This window comes from Esox lucius, chromosome 10 (assembly GCF_011004845.1).
Source record: "Esox lucius isolate fEsoLuc1 chromosome 10, fEsoLuc1.pri, whole genome shotgun sequence".
Taxonomy (NCBI): Eukaryota; Metazoa; Chordata; class Actinopteri; order Esociformes; family Esocidae; genus Esox; species Esox lucius.
Window position 1 is genome coordinate 12,630,927 of NC_047578.1, and position 25,807 is coordinate 12,656,733.

The 25,807-nt window shown below is 44.7% G+C and overlaps 1 protein-coding gene across 1 annotated transcript; it reads right to left on the bottom strand.

Annotated features, from left to right (window-relative positions):
- Nucleotides 1-965: 965 nt before the first annotated feature.
- Nucleotides 966-25,423, bottom strand: tinagl1 (tubulointerstitial nephritis antigen-like 1). The gene is made up of 12 exons (XM_013135518.4): nt 25,224-25,423; nt 20,070-20,380; nt 16,985-17,051; nt 11,239-11,331; nt 11,026-11,140; nt 9,020-9,146; nt 8,721-8,871; nt 8,306-8,492; nt 7,166-7,211; nt 6,130-6,253; nt 1,391-1,436; nt 966-1,292 (listed from the first exon to the last, which is right to left on the bottom strand). Exons 2-12 carry the CDS (start codon nt 20,371-20,373, stop codon nt 1,131-1,133), a joined length of 1,422 nt encoding a protein of 473 aa, XP_012990972.2. The 5' UTR covers nt 20,374-20,380; nt 25,224-25,423; the 3' UTR covers nt 966-1,130.
- Nucleotides 25,424-25,807: the final 384 nt, after the last annotated feature.

The following is a 25,807-nucleotide window of genomic DNA, read 5'->3' on the forward strand; positions in this document are numbered from 1 at the left end:
CAGACAGGAATAGGAATAAACTAAACAGATAGGTTGCTAGTTTAATTAAGTTAGGTCCTCAATGATAACACTGAACCACACTGTTACACAAGTGGATTGTTAGTTTCCCTGTCATGTCTCTTTCAGTGGGAATTGCCCCATTCAGTGGGAAATAACACCTCTCTCTTTCCCAATCTGTCCTGAGGGGTTGGCTTCTAAAAGACCATTACAGAGAAACAGAGAGAGAGCTAAGGAACCAAGGTTAACCAGAGATAATTGCAATGATTAACTGAACTACCCACTATTAAAAAAAAACAGGCATACATTTGTCATGGCAGCTAAACAAAGAGCTATACCACGAGAGCGAAGAGCGAGTAGAAATTAATATCAAGCCAGTCCATTCATCATGACAGCAGCGGAAGTGCAGACCTCCGAACAGAAGCAGGAAGTAGTCAATACACGCCACGCCGAAGCTGAGGAGTCTGGGAAGTGTGGTCTTGTGAGTCCTGAGGTGTTTATTGCTCTGTCTTGAAGCCATGCGAGGCTAAAGGAGGAGACCCTTTCAGTCTATAGGTCTGGAGCTTTTTTTTGGTGCCATAACCTTTAGGTTTGGTCAGGGGACTGTGAGGTTTGCGACCCCCCTCGGGGCAGGTGAGTCAATACAGGTGTAAGGGTTGTTAGGGCACAAGAGAAGGAGTTCTTGGTTTAGTTGCTGCTGATTTCCCTAAGCATCAGAGTGGGGACTCAGGGATCTAGTTGTATTGCAACCCCAAAGTTTAATTCAGGGGTAAGAGGTTTTGAGAATATTTGTGTCGTTCTCCTAGGCTAGGGAGTGTAAGAGGGTGGGTGTGTTGGGGATGGTTGTGTCATTCTCCCAGGCTAGGGAGTGTAAGAGGGTGGGTGTTTTTGGGATGGTTGTGTCCTTCTCCCAGGCTAGGGAGGGTAAGAGGGTGGGTGTTTTGGGGATGGTTGTGTCCTTCTCCCAGGCTAGGGAGGGTAAGAGGGTGGGTGTTTTGGGGATGGTTGTGTCGTTCTCCCAGGCTAGGGAGGGTAAGAGGGTGGGTGTTTTGGGGATGGTTGTGTCATTCTCCCAGGCTAGGGAGGGTAAGAGGGCGGGGTCTCCATGGATGCTGGGTTCTTAGAGTCTGTCTCTACTTGCGTCGGTTATGGTGGTGATGGTTCTGCATGTCTTCCATAGTGACCCGGCCCCACACGCCGATCACAAACGCCTCAATCTCACACTCATTCTCCCCGCGGGCAATTCGGAAGTAGCCGTTCTCTCCCCAGTTCTTCCCCCATGAGTTGGCAGCAATCTGGAAAAATTGTGACAAGAGTCGCATACAGTAGTTACATACTCTGATATTTACACAAATAAGAAACAGTGAGAGAAAGATGTGACAGGAAGCTTTACCCAGTACTTCTTCATTGTCCCATCATAGTTCCTCTCCTCTCCCCATCTGAAACAGAAGACACAAAAAGTGATTAATGACTTCTTCAACTAAGGGGCTGTTCACCTGAACAGTGTTTTGAACATCTGAGGATTCATACACATAGCAATGAACTTCAGAGGTTTCTTCAGTTCTTCACTGGAAGACTAATTGCACCATGAAGATGTGAGAACACACACAAAAGGACAAGAATATAATGTTTGAGGTTCGGCATGATGTTTTACTAAATAGCATCTAAAGTGTTTCCCACACCAGAGGAAATGCTAAAAGTAGAAGTAAAGATCCTGTCATGATGTCAAGCTCACAAAACATCAAAACATCTTTCATTTCCTGAACAGCATCCTGAAAACAAGGCATTTTTTATGCCCATGGCTAAGAAAAATGAGAGCAATTATACTATCTACACATGCTCTCTCTCACACACAAATACATACACACCAACGCACTCTCCCCTGCATCTGAATCATTCAGATTTCTCAGATGAACTTGGAATTTCCCTCTCCACCATGTATTCTCACAGCACAGGAAACATCTCTCTGAATTCCTGTCCTTCCTAAACAGCACAATTAGATTTCAGGACATCCTGGCCAATGCCCATGAATTCTCATCATCCTTTAGCTTTCGGTCCTTTTAAGAAGTTACACCCCTCCCTCATTCCAATTCCATTCTCATCCAGTAAGTTAGCATCAGGCCCCAGTGGGTCTATGAGTCTCCAGGTTGATGCCATCTGATTAACCACCAAAACGTTGACATGTAACAACAACATTCAGTCCTCATGTTTCTTCCTAAGAAGACTCTGATTCATAGAGAGTAGAGTTTTGGGGGTCTTCTTGCTCAGAACAGGCAAACATAAACACCTGTCCAAACATGACAGTCAAATCTGAAATGGACTAAGAGGTTGGAGGGGCAAAGATGTATGTTTGGGAGAACAAAGCCATCCATCCACGAGGCCGGAGGGACCTAACAGAAAACTCTCAAGTAGGCATGTAATAGCCATTTTGATAATACTCTCATAAACCCTGTCATGTGGCAATAACATGGGGAGGTAATGCAATTATTACAAAGACCAAGCATTTGCACGTTTTTGTCCTGTTTGGAACGGCCATGTCAGTTATTTTACCTCACTATATGTACAGTACATTCCGGAATGACAGCCTGTCTTTTAGACAGTTTGCTAGATTTCATTATATTAAATGCACATTCTTGAACCATTGTGATAAACGTCCCTAAATTGTGCTTGTTGTTAGCTAGTGAACTTCAACGTGAGGTCAGCAATGTAGATGAGCTGTTTTTGAAACAGTGCCACTCCCACGAACAGCACTGTTAGCTCAACTGCGGAAGTTTACAGATGTTGTCAGGTAGTGCATCCTTTACTAAAATTGTTTGGTTTCACATAGAACTAAACAATTTATTTAATATGCTCGTTTTGGCAAATTTCTTTCAGGAGAACATACGGAGACATACATCAATACACCATGGCTTTCCCATTTGGAAAATCGAATGTATCATATATTTTGAACAGGCAACGTTACATTGGTTGCCCCGTTCAATTTTCATTTTAGCCCAAAGCAGGAACATTTAAAAAAACGGAAAACTTAAATAATATAAGAAAAAAAGGTTTCTATAAACTGGGATTTCCCTCTCCACCATGTATTCTCACAGCACAGGAAACATCTCTCTGAATTCCTGTCCTTCCTAAACAGCACATTTAGGTTTCAGGACATCCTGGCCAATGCCCATGAATTCTCATCATCCTTTAGCTTTCGGTCCTTTTAAGAAGTTACACCCCTCCCTCATTCCAATTCCATTCTCATCCAGTAAGTTAGCATCAGGCCCCAGTGGGTCTATGAGTCTCCAGGTTGATGCCATCTGATTAACCACCAAAACGTTGACATGTAACAACAACATTCAGTCCTCATGTTTCTTCCTAAGAAGACTGATTCGTAGAGAGTAGAGTTTTGGGGGTCTTCTTGCTCAGAACAGGCGAACATAAACACCTGTCCAAACATAACAGTCAAATCTGAAATGGCCTAGGAGGTTGGAGGGGCAAAGACGTTTGTTTGGGAGACCAAAGCCATCCATCCACGAGGCATTCCCTCCATCCATGCGTGTTTGTGTGTGTGTACTGGCATGGCCAGACAGAATCAGACCACTACGGAAAAGTTATCTCCCCCGGTTGGCGTTGCTACGTCCTCGACAATGGTGGACATACCAGACCCCGTCACCCCTCCCTGACCTTCTCTGCGGACCTGATCCCCTCTCTGTCCAGTACAGTTGGGATCAATGCGCCAGACAATGGCCTTTTCATCACAGTGGACCTCAATGCATCCAACACAAACTTTCCCAGGGCCTTGGCTTAATAGAATGTACCGTGGCAGGATTTGGGCTGTAAAAACATTGATGCCTGTGATGGCTAGACTCCACGCACCCCCCCCCCCCCCCCCCCCCCCCTCCACCGCCGCCCCATTCGGCAAATCCATACCCTCGGAGCGCTCCGCGTTAGGCCCAAACTGGTGAAAGAACCGCAATGTCAGCGTGGTGGGGGTGGTCATCATCATCGGTGGAGCGTGCTGCATGGTTCGGACAACCGCAGACACACTGCATTCTGGGTGACTCCCCAAAGGCTCCTTTCACTCCGTTCGCCACAGTATATGAGCCACCACAATGGGAATAGGGTGACACTTGGGAAACATCCTAATTGGCTTGGATAGCCTGAGAGACCATTCGCTGATCTGGAATACAGTCAGCCCTGTTAGATACAGTTGTACAGCTGTAGAGAGATGAAGACTTTTCTGGTGGTAGACAGTCCCCCTATGTGATGTTTATCACGATTCAGGAACATTTACTTCCCCAGGGTCAGGACACACCTGGCCGGGACAACCTCCAGATGAAAAGAATGTCCACTTGGCGTCCTTAGTGTTGTGAAGTCTGATTAAACTGGAATGTAATGGCGTTAAGGGGTAGTGTGGCAAACCGTGGTTACCGTACTGTCTCTGTTTCCCATAAAAGGATGGGTATTCCACTGTGCTTCAATGTTCTCTACGGGTTCTGGACCCTTAAAGGAACACTGAGAAAGGTTGGCCCGGCTGGCAAGACCGATCTACAAGTTTATGTGACCAAATGTTTCCTCCTGATATTAGGTTGATGCAGTCATGAATGTGTGTGTTGTCCTGTATTTTCGACTAATCGTTTGGCCAAGATGACATCATGGAAATGTGACCCAGTGGGGCAGCTGATAGTATTGCCTGTGTTGGTTTGTTTGAAAAGGAAATGTAATGTGTGTAAAAGGCACCGCTGCTGTTCTCTGTGTATGTAAACTAATCGTAAAAATGTATTGCTTAACCGTAATATATAGATTTATTTAAAATATAGACAACCGCATTCCTGAGATTAAGATTAGGCATAAGATATTCAATTCAATGATAAGCTTTGCAAGGATCAGCTGTTAAGGAATAGACTTTCATAATTTTATAATGGTAATTTGAGATATGCATGTACTAATAATGTACAAGCCTATGATGTGAATTTAGCTACCTCAATAAACCTAATCTGACATGTTTTGTTGCCTCTGACATAATTAATACAAATAAGTAATTAATATATATTAAGACATTAATTAAATATTAAAATAAATAAATAGTCAAATGACACAATATGGCGTTGAACTCAAAATGTTTCATCGGGACAGGGCAGGAAATGAATCCCTCATGCTCTGTTTCTCTTGTTCAATGGCCAATCAGATAACATGCAGTGGCCCTGCATTGAGTTTGTTCTACTCAACGGGCAGCATTGTTCAAGCAGTGAAGTTTTTATTCAGTGCTTTTAGTGTAGCGCAACCCAGGAACACACCCACCCACTCAAACACATACACACACACACCCATCCACATACCCATCCACACACCCACCCACTTACCCACCCACACAAACACACACACACACCCATCCACATACCCATACACACACCCACCCACATACCGTCCCACACAAACACATACACAAGCATTCACATAGAGTCAGAAGGTAATCATCTTCTATAAAAAGCAAAGGGGAGCATGTGGGTTAGACCGTATCTGCACCCCTGGCACTTAAAACCCAGCACGTCCTTTGTGCATTATCTCCCCTCATCCCAGTCATAATGGTCATCCTACCCAGAATACACCACCTAGGCAGACAATGCTGAAATAATACCTGGCCATAACAATAAACAGAGTTGGGGGGGGGGGGGTGCTGGTGAGGTACAGATCCGAGATCAGTTTTTAATCCCCCAACCTCATCCACTGACCTGTCAACATCTCAACAGACCGTAGTTCAGTGTCCAGGAAACCTCTAGGGGTTGGGGGCGGGGATGAGGCAACAGGGCAGGACGGGGGACGGGACGGGGGGTGATCCAGGTGTGTACTGTCTGACTGCATTTTTGTGGTCTCTGTGGTAACTAGGGGCATTTCTGGGACACAGTGTGAAGAGAGGTCTGGAGCCAAGGTTTGCCTCAGACAGACAGACGGGAGGAAAGGAAACGCTTTTCGTGACTGAGCCAAACACACCTGAGGTGACATGCCCTTCCTTAATTGGATCATTTAGTAAAGGCAAACACATACTAGACTTTGATGATGTTTACCTAAAAAAGCTAACATTACAAACCACACAATTGAGAGAGGAAAACATTAAGCAATAAATGATGGGAGATGTGTTGGCAGCCTTACCCTATGATCCTGACGGAGTGTGTGTTGTGTTTGCGGTGGTGTGGTGGTTTGGTGGAGCTGACGTCTGTGTGCTTGTAGATCCCACTCTTGTAGACGAAGAAGTCCTCATGAACCTCCAGAATGGCTGCAGAACAATAGGAAGAAAAACACACTATAGATGGATTGGATACACAGAAAGACTTTTCACAGCCAATCAAACCAATAGCTGTACTCTCCACTGTGACTTTATTTCTGTCCCAGTTTCGATTACATTGTCCTCTACTATTTCTGTTCTATTTTCGGAGGAATTTTCCAGTGACAAGAAAACATTATGAGTAACTCCAGGTACATTGTTTCCTCCTGCCTGGACAACACGCTGAGACCCCAAGTGACAGACATTGGTCAACATCAAACGTCTGTCAAAAGGTCAAATACTCAACCTGAAGCCTCACCTTATCACCTTTGCAAAATTTCCACCCTTATGAGACATGTAAAGAATTTCTTTGCAGTATGCAAAAGGGGAACTAATTCAGATTTGCTTCATTTTGCAAAGGGAGAGGCTACAACTAGTATCTGCATACAAATGTCACGTTGGGACATTGTAACATTGGGACATTCTAATGTTGGAACATTCCAACGTTGGGACATTGTCAACATTATTACTAAAATAATATGGTCAAAGGTAATAAATGTACTTATGAAGGTGTATCATTGACGCTGAGGTTGGAATCACCAATTGACAGACTCCACATGTTATTGTATACCTTATACCAGGTCATGTACTGTAAGTCATTAATATTGAATAAATTCACTTGCAGCACTGCATCTATAATGTTTATGTGTGTTTTGATATTTTATCCATGAGCTCCATAAATTAATAAGATTAGATCCACTCCTCCTTTAGGAGCCAAGGATGTGTTGCCCTTCTCCACCCAAAAAACAAACCAGGAGATTGCTCTGAATACTACTGCAAAGCCACACCCACCCACACACACACACAAACACACACACACACACTTTCAGACCCACACACAAAGTCATATATAAATCATCCTACCTTGCACTGGGCCGTTATTCATAATCTCCTTCATGATCTCCTTCTCCTTGGATGAAACAGGAGAGGGACAGAAACGTGGTTAGATGAAATGAATGGGACTGAGTGCTTAACAGGGATAACACCTCCGTCCACCATAGCCTGTTATACAGCACCATACCTTTAAATGCTTACTGGCCTGAAACACATTGTAGAGAGTTCCATCGTCAGGCATCATTTAGAATGATTGACGGTAAGAAGTAATCCCTGACAGATGACAGGCTGCAGGTCAGTGGGGCTCATTTCATTATCATTAACTAACAAGAGGGGGCATGAGGGATATCTGATGGTCCCTGACCTCTGGAAACAGTTTGGTCTGCCTCCCAAAGGGCATCCAATTATTCACATTGTGCACTTTCAACCAGGGCCTTTAGGGATTGATACTAGGGCTCAGCGCAAACAAAGTGTACTTTTTATACAATAAAGGGTACAATGAATTTGTGTAAAGTCAAGATTATTTTGTGTACAATGAAGTGTACTTGGTGTGCTTTGTAAGAAAAGGGGTGCAGAGAGATTAACGTTAAGGCTACTTTATGGATGATATACTGTTGCATACTCCTACTGGAACATCCTCTGAGATCCTCAATTAACTCAATTAAGCAACATGGATGTTCAACTGGAAACAGGGACAGACAGGTGACTGATTTTGATAAGCGACATGGTGCCCAGAAGTAATCCAACTTATTACTATTTCTGGGGCCCAGAGTAATTTCTACTTCACTACTCTCAATCCATCTGTTTTCTTGGGAATTCAACAGACTGCATCCCTGATCTCTGCACGGAATACATGTGAGTCGGTAAACTTTCCTGACAAAACATTTTTCGTAGCTGAGGAATTCCGACACACTCTGTCTTTCAGAACTGAGGAATTCCGACACACTCTGTCTTTCAGAACTGAGGAATTCCGACACACTCTTTCTTTCAGAGCTGAGGAACTCCAACACATGTTTTTTTAGAGCTGAGGAATTCCGACACACTGTTTTTGAGAGCTCATGTAACACACTGCGGCATGTCTGTGGAAGATCACAAAGTATGTTTTGCAAGCTGGCGTTAAGTGGATGTCATAGGTATGATGGTGCAAATGTTGTGCGTGTGCGTATTTACATTTGATGATAGCCTGTAAGGAGGTGTTGATTGGTAGATGTCGTTGTGGTACGTATGTGTGCTTGGGCAGCGTGCTGTAGCCTGTCTCTTCCCTCGTCCCACAGAGCGACTCTGCATCATACAGCGGCCAACCTCTGCTGGCGTCTGCTGGGGGGCAGAGAATGGGTAGCACTCCTCTGTCACAACACTGAGAGAGACGGACAGATAGACAGAGATACAGAGATAGACAGAGAGAGATAAAGATGGACAGAGATGGAGACAGGGATAGACAGAAATGGATAGAGATAGATATGAGATAGATAGACAAAAATTGAGAGAGACAAATATAGAGTAAACAAAACTGATTTCACGTCAAATGATTCTATTCTGGTTTAAAAACATGTTTTAAATGTTTCCTGTTGTCTCAGTGTCTTACCCTCTACGTCTCAGATACCACCAGGCTCCATCGATACGTCCTCCTGCACAGCCCCCTTGGTTGCGTGTGTCACAGGAAATTAGATTCTGGGGCGACAGCTGTGGGGTCATGTGACCCATAGATTGGATAGAGATTCGATCTGACGCCACCGCTGAGAGATGGAGAGAAAGAATGTTCTGGGAACTGTCCAAAGATGTCCTAAAATATTTTATACGAGTATATGCTGGTAAAGGTAACCCACATTTGGTGTTTTACCAGAATACAGCTGTCATGCCAGAATGTTCTGTGTTGGGTCTCACCTGCAGTAGAGAATGCCCAGGAGGCTGCACAGTTGCCTTGGTCGAGGGGTTCGTGGATCTTTCCGGGCCACTTCTCTGCTGCATTGAAGTACTGAGGTATATGGTCGTTCTGAGAATCCATATTCATCTAAACAGGTGGAAGGAGAGAGGCAAGACTGTAACAAAGAAATGAGCTACTGTGCGGTTCTAACCCTGAACAGTGCGGTTCTAGCCTTTAGTCATTTATTTGACAGTGAAGAAATATTGCAGTGAATTATTACTGTAAAAGACCTCCAGGGGCAAAGTGTTTCTAAAGCCAGACAGCAAACGAGAGAATGATGAACCAACAACAACCTCCTGGTAATGTCCACTCAGCGCATTGGGATTATTTATTTACAAAATAACTTCCCTGAATGTTATAGTAGATTGTGTGTGGACTGGCTGACCTTATGTAACACATTCAGATCACTGGTAAAAGACTTCAGTCTATTCCAGAAGAGAGGACTTATTAAAAGACAATTAGGAGCATTTGGCCTAATGTCACTCTTGAAAATGGAACCTCTGATCCGTCTCCAGAAGATAGAACTGTCTAAACTGAACTAGAAAGGCTACACACTGAGATAACCTGGCACAAAATGATGGGAAGGAAAAATATATCTTTCCCATCAATCTAAACAGATTTTTAGATTTTAAAAATGATACAGCTTTAAACATCTAACATGAACTCACTGGAGAACACTCCACCCAGCTCTACAAGCAAATCACAATGATTTGTGAATTAAGATTAATACCTGTGAAAGCATGCTTATCATAGTGCTTATCAATGATCTGGCCAAGTGACTAGTGGTCGGAGCATCTGACTAAATGGTGGCTGGATCAAATCCCTGAGCCGGGAAAGAGAAAAATCTGTCGTTCTGTCCCTGAGCAGGAAGGTAAACCCTAATTTCTCCCAGGTCATTGATGCAAATGAGAATGTGTTCTCATTCAAATTAGCTGGGAAAAGATGAATATTAAAATAATAGTTTTCTCCACTATGCAGTGTATTATCAGAAATGAGTCTAACCAATATAGGATGGCATCCTAAATGGCACTCTAATCCATACATTTGTCTTCACTAGAGCGTTATGGGGAACTGGGGTGCAAGTTGTCATGCGTGCTAGGTCTGGAGGTGGAGCGTGATTCACCAGTTATATGGCATTACGCATCAGGTTCACGTGTCAGTTCTCTTCAGACAGAGCACAGCTGCCGGTATGGCCTCCTCACATTCCACAACGTTAATAATCAACTACTCTCTCTGAAAATCACCTGACGTGAAACACAGGAATGTGTGCACGCACGGGTGATAGTTCGTGCCCCGGAGCGACGCTTGACCAAGCTTGAAGGTGAGAGGGACTGACAGTTTATGGAGAAGGGAAGTGAGTAATGGGAGAGAATCCCCATGAAGTCATTATTAGAACTGTCAGACGTGTGGGGACTGAGCTGGGAGACAAGCAGACAGACAGATTTACGAATAAGCTCCTGCTTAGATCTAACTCCTATAACAGGTAGGGGCATGTTGCAAAGAGGGGGACAGCTGGGCGGGGGGAAGGGATGAGGGGTGAGTGGATATAGTGGAGTTGAAGTGGCGCGGGATGGGGGGGTTAGGTGTGCGGGTGAAGAAAGGGGAGGGGTGGGGTTGGGAAGGGTAGAACGGAAAGAGGAGGGCCATCTCGGTTGTGTTGTCTGAAGGCGAGATCCCATGTCTCTTTCACCACTGCATGCCCAAACCCCAGTCTGACGATTTGATTGTGCCTCACATAACCTGCCTGGTTTGAATGTGAACAAAGCTAAAGACAGCCCCGAGTCGAGCGGAGGCTTCCCTGGTCCAAAGCAGTGTACTATACATCAAATCAATCAATACAATGCATTTTACAAAGCCCAGTTTTCGGAGACCCAGCCTAAAACACAAAAGCAAGCAAAAAAATTAAAACTTAAACACAACCAGGTGACAGGTCTCCTAACAGGTCCCAGCAAACATGTCCTCTCACCTGCATCTCGTTCATGTTCATGATGGTCCTGGATGGCCTCTGTGTCCCCAGGCGGTACCTCAGGCCCTCGTCCAGAGACATGCCATAGAACTGACTGTAGTTGGCTGCACGCCAGCTAGTACCAGGCAGAAGAGAATATAGTCCGGTCAGTGAGTGTGGAAGAAGAGTGTTTGTGGAAAAGTGGTCAGGGAATGTGTGTTTATGTTGCCATACCCATAGTTTCCTCTGTTGACACCCTGTATCAGGTCCCTCTCTATCAGACACGCCTGTTGCTCACATTCCCAACGGCCGGTTGTTCCACATGTACTAAGACGGACAAAGACGAGAGAGAGGGGTGAGATGGAAAAATGTGAGGAGAGAGATGAGGGGAGTGAGGGGAGGGAGAGGAAAGGGGGAGAGATCAGACAGGTAGAGAGCACAGAAAGGTATTGACAGAAAGAGGGGCAGAAATAGAAGACAGAAGGGGAGATACATGTTGGGTAAGTTAGACTGGGCAGTCAGCACTCAGCACACTGGTTAAAATGGCATTTTAAGGGTTAACTTACAGTAATTTAAATAGTTTTACTGTATGGTGTGTTTTTTTTTACATAACTGACTGTCAAGTTACTGACTCTCAAGTAATAAAGCTGAATTAGCGGAAGAAACCAGGAGGTCAAAAGTAAATAGAAACAAACATTTTTGGACAGAGGCTGAACAGGGGCAAAAAGACAGTGAATGGAGAGAGACCAGTGAATGATGGGGAGGAACAAGGGACCTTTTAAGGCTTCAGAGCACAGCAAAAATATCCATTTTTAGACCTGAAGAACCGGCAGTGAGAATACCAACTCTTGTGATGGAGGCAACAAGTCATATTAAAACAATGTTGACATCAGGATCTAGCATTCCTGATGTCTACACTAGGATGAGTCACTGAAGATCTATGTGCCTGGGTCCCGGAAGGAACTAGTCTCCAGAGACACTAAGATGAATTGCAGGACTGTAATACAGTAGGCTTAGCCTTAAAAGGCACCATTAATCCTAGTCAGTGCTCTACTTTTCATCAGGGTGTAGTGGGTGCCATTTTGGACACAAGCACAGCTTGACAGGTCTCCTGAGCAACATGATCTGAGGAAGAATGTGTGACGTAGACACAGTAAATTGCCATGGTAAAGTCTCGTCCAGCAGGCTAGAATATGTTTGGGGCCTGACATCCACAGTCCAATACAAGACCTGATGTGAACATTTATGCACACAGGTGGTTAATATAATATATAACATCACTGATCCCTCTGTCTTACAACTGTACCTATGACATCACTGGTCCCTCCCTCACAGCTCTACCTCTGACATCACTGGTCCCTCCCTCACAGCTGTACCTATGACATCACTGGTCCCTCCCTCACAGCTCTACTTACGAGATAATGCACACACAATATAAAGCTACTCCAGCTGCGATTATGTTTTATGGACTTCCTGTCACGTGACCTAGTCAGAATGAACAGAACATTCACATGATCAGACGGACCGATTCTCCTTTAGCCATGCAAGAGCTTAATGTTCAGTCAAGCTCACATCCACACTCACACACACCCAAAGACACTTGTACAATGGCACACACACATATGCACACGCACGAAGAGCCCTGACCCAGTGGGCCGAAGCAGACAAATGCTCACTCTTAATGTGGGGAAACACTCGCCACACAGGTCTGAGGGTAGACTGAGGGTAAAGAAATGGGAGGCCATAGTTCAGATTCCACATTAGAACCAAGACTAGGGTGATAGGGGAGACTAGGAGAGACTAGAGGGATAGGGGAGACAAGGAAAGACTAGGGAGCTAGGGGAGACAAGGAAAGACTAGGGGGCTAGGGGAGACAAGGAGAGACTAGGGGGATAGGGGAGACTATGAGAGACTAGAGGGATAGATGAGACAAGGAGAGACTAGGGGGATAGGGGAGACTATGAGAGACTAGAGGGATAGGTGAGACTATGAGAGACTAGAGGGATAGGTGAGACAAGGAGAGACTAGGGGGATAGGGGAGACTAGGAGAGACTAGGGAGCTAGGGGAGACAAGGAGAGACTAGGGGGCTAGGGGAGACAAGGAGAGACTAGGGGGATATGGGAGACTAGGAGAGACTAGAGGAATAGGTGAGACTATGAGAGACTAGAGGGATAGATGAGACAAGGAGAGACTAGGGGGATAGGGGAGACTATGAGAGACTAGAGGGATAGGGGAGAGACAAGGAGAGACTAGAGGGATAGGGGAGAGACAAGGAGAGACTAGAGGGATAGGGGAGACTATGAGAGACTAGAGGGATAGGTGAGACAAGGAGAGAATAGGGGGATAGGGGAGACTAGGAGAGACTAGAGGGATAGGAGAGAGACAAGGAGAGACTAGAGGGATAGGGGAGACTAGGGGGATTAGGGGGGACTAGGGGGACAGGCATAGTTGCCTCTGAGCAACTCTCCTGTTATCTTTTTAAGAGTGATTTCCTCAGTCTTAACTGATCAGGCTTCAAGACAGGCCCCTCAGCTGAGTTCACTCTCCTCTGTGTCACAGAGGCTCTTCAACTTGTACAAGTGGACTCTCCTCTGTTCTCCTCCTCCTACATCTTTCCCCTGCATATACAACACTGTGAACCATCAGATCCTCCTCCTCTACCGAGGTGACACTGCAAGGATCAAACAGCGAGTTAGCCTCAAAGTTAATCAGGTTATTGTTTGTTAAAAAATATAATTTTGTCTGCTAAAGTACAAGTAAATGCTCCATAACCCGTTGGACAAAAGTAGAAAGGTCTTGACAGGCCAAGTCAGTCTACAGATTTAAATCCAACTGAATACTCTTTTCGTCAGACTTTAGGCAAAAAGACTACAATTGAAGAGTAAAGGGGAATATTTGTCTCACTCTTAAATCTGTCATCACTGCATTGTTGTTCAGTAAGGACGCACACAGTACACTTTGTGATGTCTTGCTCTCGTTCACTCAAAGCAAAAAGCGAAGAGAACGAGAGCAAAAGGGGACATCAGCGTGGAGCTGCGAGTGTGAGTGAGTTTGCACCTCACACATGTCGCTGCCCATATCGTATACTGGGAGATCTGCTCCAGTTACCCCTTCCTTAAGCATTGTATTGTATGCCTGGTGTCAGGGCCGGCCGAACGCCAGGTGGCCCGGACGGCTAGTGAGCCCTGGACCACTAGGGTGGTTAGGGCCCCCAAAAGGCTAGGGTCGGCACTGTCCAAATTAAAGTGACATCAAAGAAATATCCTGGACTGCAGCTCCATGACTCAAAGCCTCTGTAGCACATTCATGGACAAAGCCTCAGAAATTCTGAAACAGCTGTAGTATGTTAGACACCTGTTGTAAAGAGATTATAATGGCCAGTAAAAGACTGGGGGGCTGACCCGAGCCAAGGGGGAGAGAAGAGCCAACTAAGGGAGAAAAACCGGGAGGTTGCTTTGTCATTTAGGAATGGCAGTAAAACACAAAACCTTGAGTGCTGAAAGATGGAATGGCCTGTGAGGGAGTAGGAATGTTGGGACAAATGCATGGGAAATAAAGGAAGGGGTATGTTTCACTCTGTGTGTGTGTGTGTGTGTGTTTGTTTGACTGTGAAATTATAAGTGCTTAGGAGTGTTTCTTGCATGGGTTTATTAGTTTGAATTTAACAATGAAGAGCTAAATGCTGTACTGGAACAAGTTCTATTTTTACCAGGGAGGCCCTGTTTGTTTAACCTCCACTCACGTTCTTCAGAGCAGAGAAAAGTGAAACACACTGGGTCCATTTATCTAGGTTAGGATGTTTGATAGGCTGCCGTTTAATATCTCTGACCCCTAGGTCTCCACTAAAAGACTCCTTTTCTGACAAGAGAGCATTGCCATTTGGACATGAATACTGCTAATGAAGCCACACGGCTGCTCAAGAATTATTTAACATCATTTCAGATATGTACTCTGAGCGTGGTTATGGCAGCCTGGTTCAGAAGACCCAAGGAAAGGTCTCAAAATGATAGACTGCATTTGGCCCTCTGGCTGGACTGAACACTACACCTAAACTACAGCATCTGAAATGATTTGAATAGTATTTAAACCCAGGAGTAGGGTCAGTTCTCCTTCTCCACTAGAAATCCTTGTAGATCTAAGGAATACATTTTCAGAATTTTCCCAGTCTCCCGTTTTGAACTAAGGAGGACATGAGGTCTTGGCCCACACCTCCGGAGTACCAGGCTTGAAAGACCCGTTGTTGTCCCTGTCCAAAGTCCTCCTGGTTGTGTTGCAGATCAAGACGATACCAGACGATTTCAGCTGCCACTCTCTGTTGTTTGCTCCTTGGGGTTTCAGGCCGGGTGTTTTGTAAAAGCACTTTATGACAACTGCTGATGCAAAAAGGGCTTTAATAAATAAATGTGATTAATTCATTGATTGGTCTACTATGTAGCCTGGTGAGAGTCAGGAGATCAGAGATGTCAGTATTAAGATGGCGGGTGTTGGACTGGTCCGGTGAAACATTACATTAGTATGAAAACGAGTATTATATAGATACGTGAATGGGAGTCGATGTCTAGCAGACACTTGCCTTCACCACTGCAGCAGTGACAAGCGCTTGCAAAAACAAAACACATACACGCACGGACACACAATCTTACTTCATGTTTGGATTCAGCATGCCGACACACGCGCATACACACTGAACTAACGCACGCACACACCCTGTGAAAGGGGTGCGGGGATGTGAGAAACCCTTTTAAAGGTTCAGAATTCTACCTACCATCGTCGTGGAAACTGTCTTCACCCCTGCCCTAGTGTTCGTGACAGGAAAACCCTCCTCAACACTCATGTTAAAGTGATTTGGCCAAAAATAGTCCATCCTAGATTAGAGCTACTCGCTGCAATTGAGTTCAGTTAAAATGCTGAAATGCATGTGAGAAGATCTCAATTATATTAAGTCAAATTAATGTTTGTGAGCTATCAGAGCTATCATTATGTTTGTGTATCAGCGGTTTTCCAGGTGTGTTTGTGTACTGGACATTGTTCAGTTCATCAAGGTTCCTGCATACTTGGACAGTTACAGGAATGTCTGGCCAATTATGTTTAATTTCAGTGTATTACTCAGTAAGAGGTATGAAGACACTGTTGGAGTGAAGTGAACACTAACAGACACACACACACACACCCAGACACACATAAAGAGACCTAGACACAAACATACACATACACGCGCAGGCATCATTATAAAAACTCCTATAACAAAGTAATACTGAGTCCAGTTAAACTAGACCTCTTCTGCTCTGGCTAATGTTTTCTGGAAACAGAAAACCCTGTACATTATCTCATAACCAGCTCTGCTGGGACCTCGAAGAATGTTGACCAAACATTGACCGGGACGAGTGGTGGCATTGCTAGCAGGGATTTACTTGTCATGTCTAGCTTTAGTGATTCCCTCAGGCTGGGCCGGGGGCTCTTGTGAAGGTTATTGAGGTTGCCAGTCCAGTGGGCCTGCTTTGGACGTGCAGAATGGCTTGGATCTCAAACTCTCCTTAACCCTTTGGGAGTTGATGTTCGTAGGTACAATTGGGAATTGTACAGATTAACTGTTTCATAACTTGCATGGGCAGTGGGATGTATTAACTTGGGCCCTGTGGCTCCTGGTCTTTGCCCTGCCGTCCCCCCAATACTGTAACACAGAGTTGTGAAGAGAGGAGGAACAGATGGAGGAAGGGAGGAGAGGAGGAGAGGAGATCTGTTGGACACGGGGGATTAAAAGAATGTGTTCTCCTCCGGCCATGGTAGGGGTGGCCATTCATCCCCCATCTGGAGCCCCAAAGGGCCCGCTGTTGACCAGCGTTGGAAAAGAGTTATAAACATCATGAGAGGAGCCCCAAAAACAATCCCCAAGGGGTCACATCATCAGAGCAAAGAGTGTGAAGTAGAACACAGGGAGAGCAGATGGAAAGAAAAGAGAGAGAGAGGTGAGACACGTACCATAAGTTACAGTTGTCTTTGTATGTTTGTCCAGAGAGGAATTTGTGGCCATTTCTTTCACACGTCCCTGGAAGAAAACAAAGCGGGAAAGTTGTGGTAAACGATACGATCATTTCGATGGGTGCTTTGATCCTGGTGTGATGGAAGAGAATCATTCACACAGATCTTCTCACACCACAATACACACACACACACACACACACACACACCTAACTTATCTTTATCATTGGGGACATCCTTAACCTTAAGATAACTCTAATCTTAACCATAACTGAAGCCCCAGAAACCTAATCTTAATGCTAAACCTAAAATTGCTCTAACCTAACCTTAACCATGACCGTAAAAAACACCTGGAACCCCTAAATCTAACCATGAATGCTTAACCCTTACACAAACTAGACAAGGAGTTTGGTGTGCATGGCGTTAATATCAATGTGTGTCAGCGTTGCCAGGTCCTAAAATAGATGTTTGTTCTATCTGAGATACTCAACCACAGCCCATCTCTTCCTCTTCCTCAGAAGGGTCACTGATAACGGAATGACGAGCAACTGATATTTATTTAAAAAAATCTTGGGTTTCCCAGGTGTCTGTGGCTTAACCCTCAGAGTGGAGAAACACATAACGTTTTTAACACAGAGTTCACCTTCCTGAAAGACCCGGCAACATTAAAATAACTACATGCATTTCAGATAAATCAACAGCAACGTCCCCAATAATCAAACAGTCCTGGTTAAAATCAACAGCAACGTCCCCAATAATCAAATTGTCCTGGTTAAAATGCAGTTTGGGACATTTATTTAGTGAAAGCTGTTTACACACACACACACACACAGTAGGGAGAGAGTTAACAGCTCTACCCTGGCTATAAACATGATAAGTAGTGTGTGAGGTCTGGGGAACCCAGAGCTGAAGTAATCCGGTGGTGGAATGTTCTCATTTCCCAGGGCTACTGAGGCCTTATCATGCCTTAACAGGCTTAATTACACCCACACAGACTTAATTACAAACCCCTTACAGGGCAGAGACAGAACTACAGTCACCCATGTGTCCTTCAGAGGTGGAATTCCACATACACCTCATCAGGACAGGTTTGGTCATTCCATGGAGCTCTTAATCACATTTGCTTCAAATGAATCTTAGTTTTAACTGTGTATTCTACGCACTTTTACAGTGTTTTTATTGTTATTTTCAAAGACTTTCACGCTCCAGGTCCTGGACTGACAGGGACAAACATCCAACGTCATCATTCACATCATCTGTGGTGACTTCATTAAAGGAGGAAGAGAAGGAGGAATAAGAGGATAAGAAGGTTCCACTGTGCTGTGCACTGAAGGAGTTGCCTGGTTACCCAAACTCCTTGCTCCACCCTAACACTGGGCCACACCCACAGACTTTCTCAATCTAATTCTAAGTTGTTCTCTGTAATGAGTCTAGATCTGAGTACCTCCAGTATTAATCTCAACAATTGAGAGTCGTCAGGCTACAGCAAGAGACTGTGGAGTGATTTATGGTAGTATCCCAGCAACACCACAGCAGCTCACCTTCTCTTCATCTTTCTGAAGAGTATCTCAATCACTTCTCCGTTACGTGTAGTGGGGACCAGGAGGAGGAACCTGACCACGAACCTCTGTGTGGTCTGGCATGGCCGCAACCGTTTGGAGTAATTGGTGAATTTACAATTTCGAAATCGTGACGTGTCTTCATTTGAATTGAATTGGTTTTGGACAGTATGTCCGAGCTGAGAGAGCCAATGGGAAAAGGTGTCACTCCTCCTCCTCCCAAAAGCTTACGTGTGTCTGTGTGCATGCACAAACCTGCCTCAAAGTCTCCCTGCCTCCTATCTCCGTTCCTGTAGCCTGTCTTCCGCTCCCTCTGCATAGCATGCATTCTTTCTTCTGACCTCCATTCATCCATCCCTCCCTCTCACCCTCCCCACACCACCCCACCCCGGCCCCCTCCTCTCCCTGTCTCGTACTAATAAGAAGACCACTGTTCCCTGGGTCTAATGTCAGGTAGGGCCCAGCCGCCACCGGCCCGGTTCGCACCTCCACAATGACTAGAGGAGATGGACTGAATGTGGAGCATAATGGGACAGAGTTACACTGTGAAAGCAGAAAAGGAACTGGTATTAATGATTTCACAGTCTACTGTGACGTCCCACTTAGAGAGTTATCCAATTGTAGCTCTACTGTGGAGACTAAAAGGATATCTTTGCCTTGCTATGTGTGTGGAAAATGAGCAGTAGTTGGTAGTTGCCTTTCAGTAGTCCCTGTTAGTGTGGGTCTGTCAGTAGTCCCTGTTAGTGTGGGTCTGTCAGTAGTCCCTGTTAGTGTGGGTCTGTCAGTAGTCCCTGTTAGTGTGGGTCTGTCAGTAGTCCCTGTTAGTGTGGGTCTGTCAGTAGTCCCTGTTAGTGTGGGTCTTTCATTAGTCCCTGCCAGTGTGTGTCTGTCAGTAGTCCCTGTCAGTGTGGGTCTGTCAGTAGTCCCTGTCAGTGTGGGTCTGTCAGTAGTCCCTGTTAGTGTGGGTCTATCAGTAGTCCCTGTTAGTGTGGGTCTTTCATTAGTCCCTGTCAGTGTGGGTCTGTCAGTAGTCCCTGTCAGTGTGGGTCTGTCAGTAGTCCCTGTTAGTGTGGGTCTGTCAGTAGTCCCTGTCAGTGTGGTTCTGTCAGTAGTCCCTGTCAGTGTGGGTCTGTCAGTAGTCCCTGTTAGTGTGGGTCTGTCAGTAGTCCCTGTCAATGTGGGTCTGTCAGTAGTCCCTGTTAGTGTGGGTCTGTCAGTAGTCCCTGTCAGTGTGGGTCTGTGAGTAGTCCCTGTTAGTGTGGGTCTATCAGTAGTCCCTGTCAATGTGGGTATGTCAGTAGTCCCTGTCAGTGTGGGGCTGTCAGTAGTTCAGTCAGTGTGGGTCTGTCAGTAGTTCAGTCAGTGTGGGTCTGTCAGTAGTTCAGTCAGTGTGGGTCTGTCTGTAGGACGTTATGCCTTCGGCTACTGTACCTGTCTGCCCCTGTACTGGGTCATTCTGTGTTATTCCTATGTGACAGGCACACACACACGCGCACACCCTCCTCTCTACACACTCATCCACTTACCAATGAAAGGGGGTGAGATGCCCAGACAGTGACCCCAGAAATCGGGGCAACAGTCAGAGACGGTCCGGTTACAGAACAGGTCGCAGTAACAGATGGTGTCCAGATAAGGCACGGTACACTGGTCGTCCCGGCCCGGACAGCAGCCCCCCCGCCGCTCGCAGTAGGACCCAAACGGGTCTCTGATGCCCCCCATGTGCAGTGGGCTCATCAGCTCCCTCTTGGTCCTCCTAGAAGTGCCTCTGGCTGCCATACCTTCCATCACCACAAGGAGGAGCACCACTGCTATGGCCAATAGAAGCTTCATTTTTGCCCTGAGAGAAGGGACAAAGAAGAACATCTGTTAGGATGCTGTGAAGAGGTCAGAGGTTGTTCTGTAGACACTGATACGGTGTTAAACCTAATCAAAGGCCATTAGTCCTATAGATCTGAAAATGGGACTGTAGACCAAACCCAGTATAGTAGATCTGTGGGTTTAACCAAGTAGATCTGTAAGCCTGAGTAGTTTGGTTATGTTGGGTTACCCCAGAATTCACCCCCAGTGAGTCATTTATCTCTTAGATATCATTATCACTAATATGCCTACCAAGTTACAGATGTCTTCTGTCAAGACATTAGCAATCACTAAAGCATATCTTGTGTCCATTATGGCACTCTGATAAATGCCTTCCTTTGGAGTGTGCCTTTTTATTGTTTTTTGCTATGGCATCTTTGAACAATGGTGCCATTTACATTTTTCAAACATTAGTTCAAGCACTTTAATGAGAAGGCCTTTGAACATGAACTGGCAGATGTTCACTAGCCCAGAATCAACTTTGTTAATGTGCACAGGTAATCAAGAAAGCGAAGGCAGGTTTTTACAAACATCAATCTGCCACTAGTGGCTCTGAACCTAAAATGTCCTAGAACACTGTAGAGGTTCCACAGGGCCATGGGTGTATCTCAAAATATTATAGTATTTGCTTTAGACATTGATTTGTTTTGGACAAACATGCTCATCAACAAACGTATATTTTGTCCGAGGGCCACATTTGGCAATGTTTATAGTTGTTTCTCAACGTTTGATCTTTTGACCAACCCTATTTTCTGTGTATATTCAGGATGTTGCACTTGCAACAGGTAAATCCCTTATCAACCTCAAAGACATGATCCTAAGTACAATTGGGCCCTTATTGAAAACTATGCTGTCCTCCTTAGCTTGAATACAATTATTTGACCTCCATCTACTCCAAAAAACTAAATGTATGCTCTATAAATGGAGCTCAACCTGCCTGTCCACTGAGCATAATTGCCCCATGAATTGGGCTGAGATTGAATATGTCAGCACTTACAAATACTTTATCTTGGTATTTGGCTTGATGGTTCACTCTCATTCAATACCCATATTACCTACATTCAGTCTAAAGTGCAAACCACATTTGTTTTATTTTTTCTCAACAGGGCATCCTTATCCTTGACTGCCAAGTAAACCCTTGTAGAAATGATTTCTTGATGGACACCTAGTATTTGGGGCGGCTGCTAAAAACTTGAAACTCGTGTTCTCTCCTCATTTCGTCCAAATATAAAGTAAAAAAAAACTTCTATCTGATGATAGAAAATGCTGCATCCCCCAGTTCTCTCTGTATATTATAGAGGAGTAGGTGGAGCAGGATTGAGAGAAGCATGATGAGATGGAGAAGGACAAAGGGGAGCAATAGGATGTGGAGCAAGACAAAGCAGGCATGAGCTGTACACCCACTAGGCTACGTTTGCCTTCAACTGGTCACATTAAACTCTTAGAAACAATCTGGCAGTAAGACTAAAATATCAACCACATGATAACACACATTCATCTGGTTCCTTTAATAAACAATCTCCTCACAACATTTAACAGCACCAGAAAGAGCATCAAAAGCATTAACTTACTGTGATAACACTTGATTATGAACTGGATTTCTTTTAACTTCTTTTATTGTTTAAAAAGTTCAAGTGAGGTCTCAAGACAATGGGCTGGCTCGTGTTAAACATTTTTTTTTTATTGTGAAAAAAGGTGGGTGGGTTTTATTTATTAATAACAATACTGAGAACTTTTTTACATAATCTTACATTTGTAACCATTTACACAGTAAAACCCCCCCACATATTTCATTAAACAAAATGTTTGAAACATCGCCTTGAATGTGCCAAAAATAGAAATTCTCTTCACAAAGCCATTCAAAATGACATTATTCTTCAAGGATCTCATAGCGCAGCTTGAAAAAACACAAATGCATTCTTACACCAAGTTTGATAAATAGAAAGGTCTGCTGTGAATAGGTAGCATGAATATTCAGCATCACCCCAGAGGACTGTGGGCCTTAGTTTCCCTTGGGTAGATGGCTCTGGACTGCCCCGTTCAGTGTCTGTTAGGCCAGCATGAGCCTTGATCGCGGTTCGTACCGAATTTCGTACTGAAAGCTCCTGAACAGTTACGACTGTAATGACTGATCCTGAAGGAGGGAATGAGGTATGACACTCCGCTGGCCTTGCACTATGTTGGTGCGTTGGCCAGCCGTCCTCAGGGAGGGCAGAGCCGTGATTACATTACTGGTCATGAAGAGGGGATTGCGAAGTGTGTTCAGGCGCAGACACGTTAAGGTGCGTAGCCCTGTAGTTTGTCAGAAATGAACATTGCAGAGACTACATGTACGAATGTATGACTATGGAAGATAACGTGCATCAAAATACACAGTAGAGATAGAGAGACACACACACACACACTCCAGATAGCGAGTCTGGCTCTTCAAACCATAAGTGGATCCTGGACCACATGGTGAGGAGAACACAGATTTAATCTTTACCACTCTTTAATTACTCAGAGTTGTTGTAGTAGTTAAAGTGAGGATGTATGTTTTTATCCCTGAGTAGCCCCTATTCTCTGGCAGAAGTCCAGTGCTGTGAGAACTCTCACCTCTAACTCTCAGGAGGGCCAACCGTCACACGGGTGTGTGTGTGTGGGTGGGTAATGAGTGAGTGTGTTTGTATGATTTTTACAGCATCTTACGGTCTAAGGTTACTGAAGGAGTGAGCCTAGGAGTGGCTGGTCAAAGAGAGGGGCTGGAAAAGAGAGGGGCTGGCCAAAGGTTTTATAAATAGCCTGATTAATTATCCAATCAGCCCGCGGAATACAATGGGCTTTCTGCAAATTAAGACAACCTCCGGAAAAGGCCTTTGCCATTCAGTTTTCTGCATGACTGTGCCTTTAGCTGGTTCACACACACACTGGTGTATATGTCACAAGCACACATGCGTGCACACACACACACACACACACACACACAATAGTTTGGCAGGTTTCTTTTATGCTCTCTGGTGTTTTTTGTGGCTTACTTTCTGGCCTGGAGCAAGAGGCCTATAAAAAAATAGAAATAAAAATTCAAACATATTAAATGATAATTGAGCAGATTAGGCTATTCAAAACTAAAATCCACACTAATTAACACAAGTTGCAGAAATGACCTTGTAAATAGGACAATTTCTTAATGTTGTTACATGTTAAATAAAACATTTATTTGATGTCAACATTTTTCCTGTGCATCTTATCCCAGTCTGCTTGGTCCAGTGTGGTTGGTCCAGCCTGCTGAACCCTATCTGATTGGTCAACTGTGGTTGGTCCAGTCGGCTGGACCCTATCTGATTGGTCCAGTGTGGTTGGTCCAGTCTGCTGGGCCCAATCTGATTGGTCCCCTTTGGTGGGTCCAGTCTGCTGGGCCCTATCTGATTGGTCCCATGTGGTTGGTCCAGTCTGCTGGGCCCTATCTGATTGGTCCCGTGTGGTTGGTCCAGTCTGCTGTGCCCTATCTGATTGGTCCAATGTGGTTGGTCCAGTCTGCTGGGCCCTATCTGATTGGTCCAATATGTTTGGTCCAGTCTGCTGGGCCCTATCTGATTGGTCCAATGTGGTTGGTCCAGTCTGCTGGGCCCTATCTGATTGGTCCAATGTGGTTGGTCCAGTCTGCTGGACCCTATCTGATTGGTCCAGAGTGGTTGGTCTAGTCGGCTGGGCCCTATCTGATTGGTCCAATGTGGTTGGTCTAGTTGGCTGGGCCCTATCTGATAGGGTCCAGCAGACTGGACCAACCTCATTGGACCAATCTGATTGGCCCAGTGTGGTTGGTCTAGCTCTGCAATATGTTAGATAGCTGGAGCCTTTCTGCTGGTCCAAGCATGCATGCTCACACACACAGACACACGCCCACACACCACACACCTTATAAACAGTTACTATAACCCATAATGACTACAGGTCTTTTTAAAAATGAAAAAGAGGCACAGAGTCAGAGCCCTGCAGCTGTGCAACAACCTGAAGAGTCCAGGTGCTGGCTGCCTCAGAATTACCTGAGTCATGAGGGCAGAACATGGAACAAACCCAACACACCCTGGTTTGATCTCATCTTTCACCTGAGACAGCCAGACAAACATATACACTACCCTGGCCCTCTGACACACACCCACACACCTGTCTTTTTCCCTCTGACAGTACTCTGAACATAAAGAATGAGCACGCTGAACTTTGAAACACAGCTTCACAAGATCATTAAAGCGCTCACTGTCAGTTTCAGTCTAAACTTTTTTCTTCTAGAAGGTTCTTCTACTTTAAAGAATCTCTCATGGAGTCCTTGAGTTCTGTTGACCTTTATTCACAAATCATTACTACACTAAATAAAACAACCATTAATTTCACAGGTGTAACGCAAACCTTCCCTGGTATAACACAGGAAACTGTCCAGAAACAAAGTTCACAAGGCACACACTACACCTACAGAAACTGTTATGGCACTTATCAAGTCTCAGTGGTTTGTTTCATAAGAAAAATACATAGTTTTTATGTATGTCTGACCAATTGCCACCCAGAAAACAAACTTTCTAATCTATTTAGGAAACCTGTACTTAACTGAACATGGTTTTACGGACACACTAGCTAGCATAGCCACGGAACTACATACTACAACATACATCCATTCAGTTGTCAACTTTTGAAATGACTTTCATACATGTCTTTCGCAAATCTGCCCAAACAGCACAATAGATTATGACCTGAAACCTGCACCTGTGTTGCTAGAAAGAGGATCAAAGTGGGTTAGGAAAGAGGTGCGTAACAGGGATTAGGGAGAAATGTACAATGCAAGGTTTTCTTACCTAGTTGAGTGTTCAGTGAAATAACCTGTTGTTTGTAATCCAATGGAAAAACACAGTCCAGTGAAAGCTGATATGTTGTAGTTCTTTGCTATAGCTCCCAGTTACTGATTCACACAGGTAGAGAAAGTCTGTCCCTCTTTCTCCTTCACTCTCTTTCTCTTCTCTTTCACTCAGGCACTGTGGGTCTAAGTCATTGGGTTCTCTATATACAGCATAAGGACAAACCCCTCCTCCCCACCCCATTTACACTCTCTCCCTCTCTCGCTCTCTTTCACTCTCTCACTCTGCCTGTTCCCGTCCCCTAATAATGAACTCTCTCCCATTTTCTCTCTCCCACACACTGTTTTTATTTCTTTCTTACATGTGTCTGCTTTAGGTTTATACTTCTACCTGCCTTAAGTGCCTGTTTCTCCTCTCAGATCTGGGGATGTTGAAGTTCTTTGACACCGTCGCTTTACCGGATATACCACAGGATTGACTAAATCTAAACCAGTTAATCTTTTAAAATAAAACTGTTATTTAAAATGCAACTTCCCCAGAGCCTTTTCTTTTAATTCTGCCTCAGTGAATTTGATTTGTTAGCT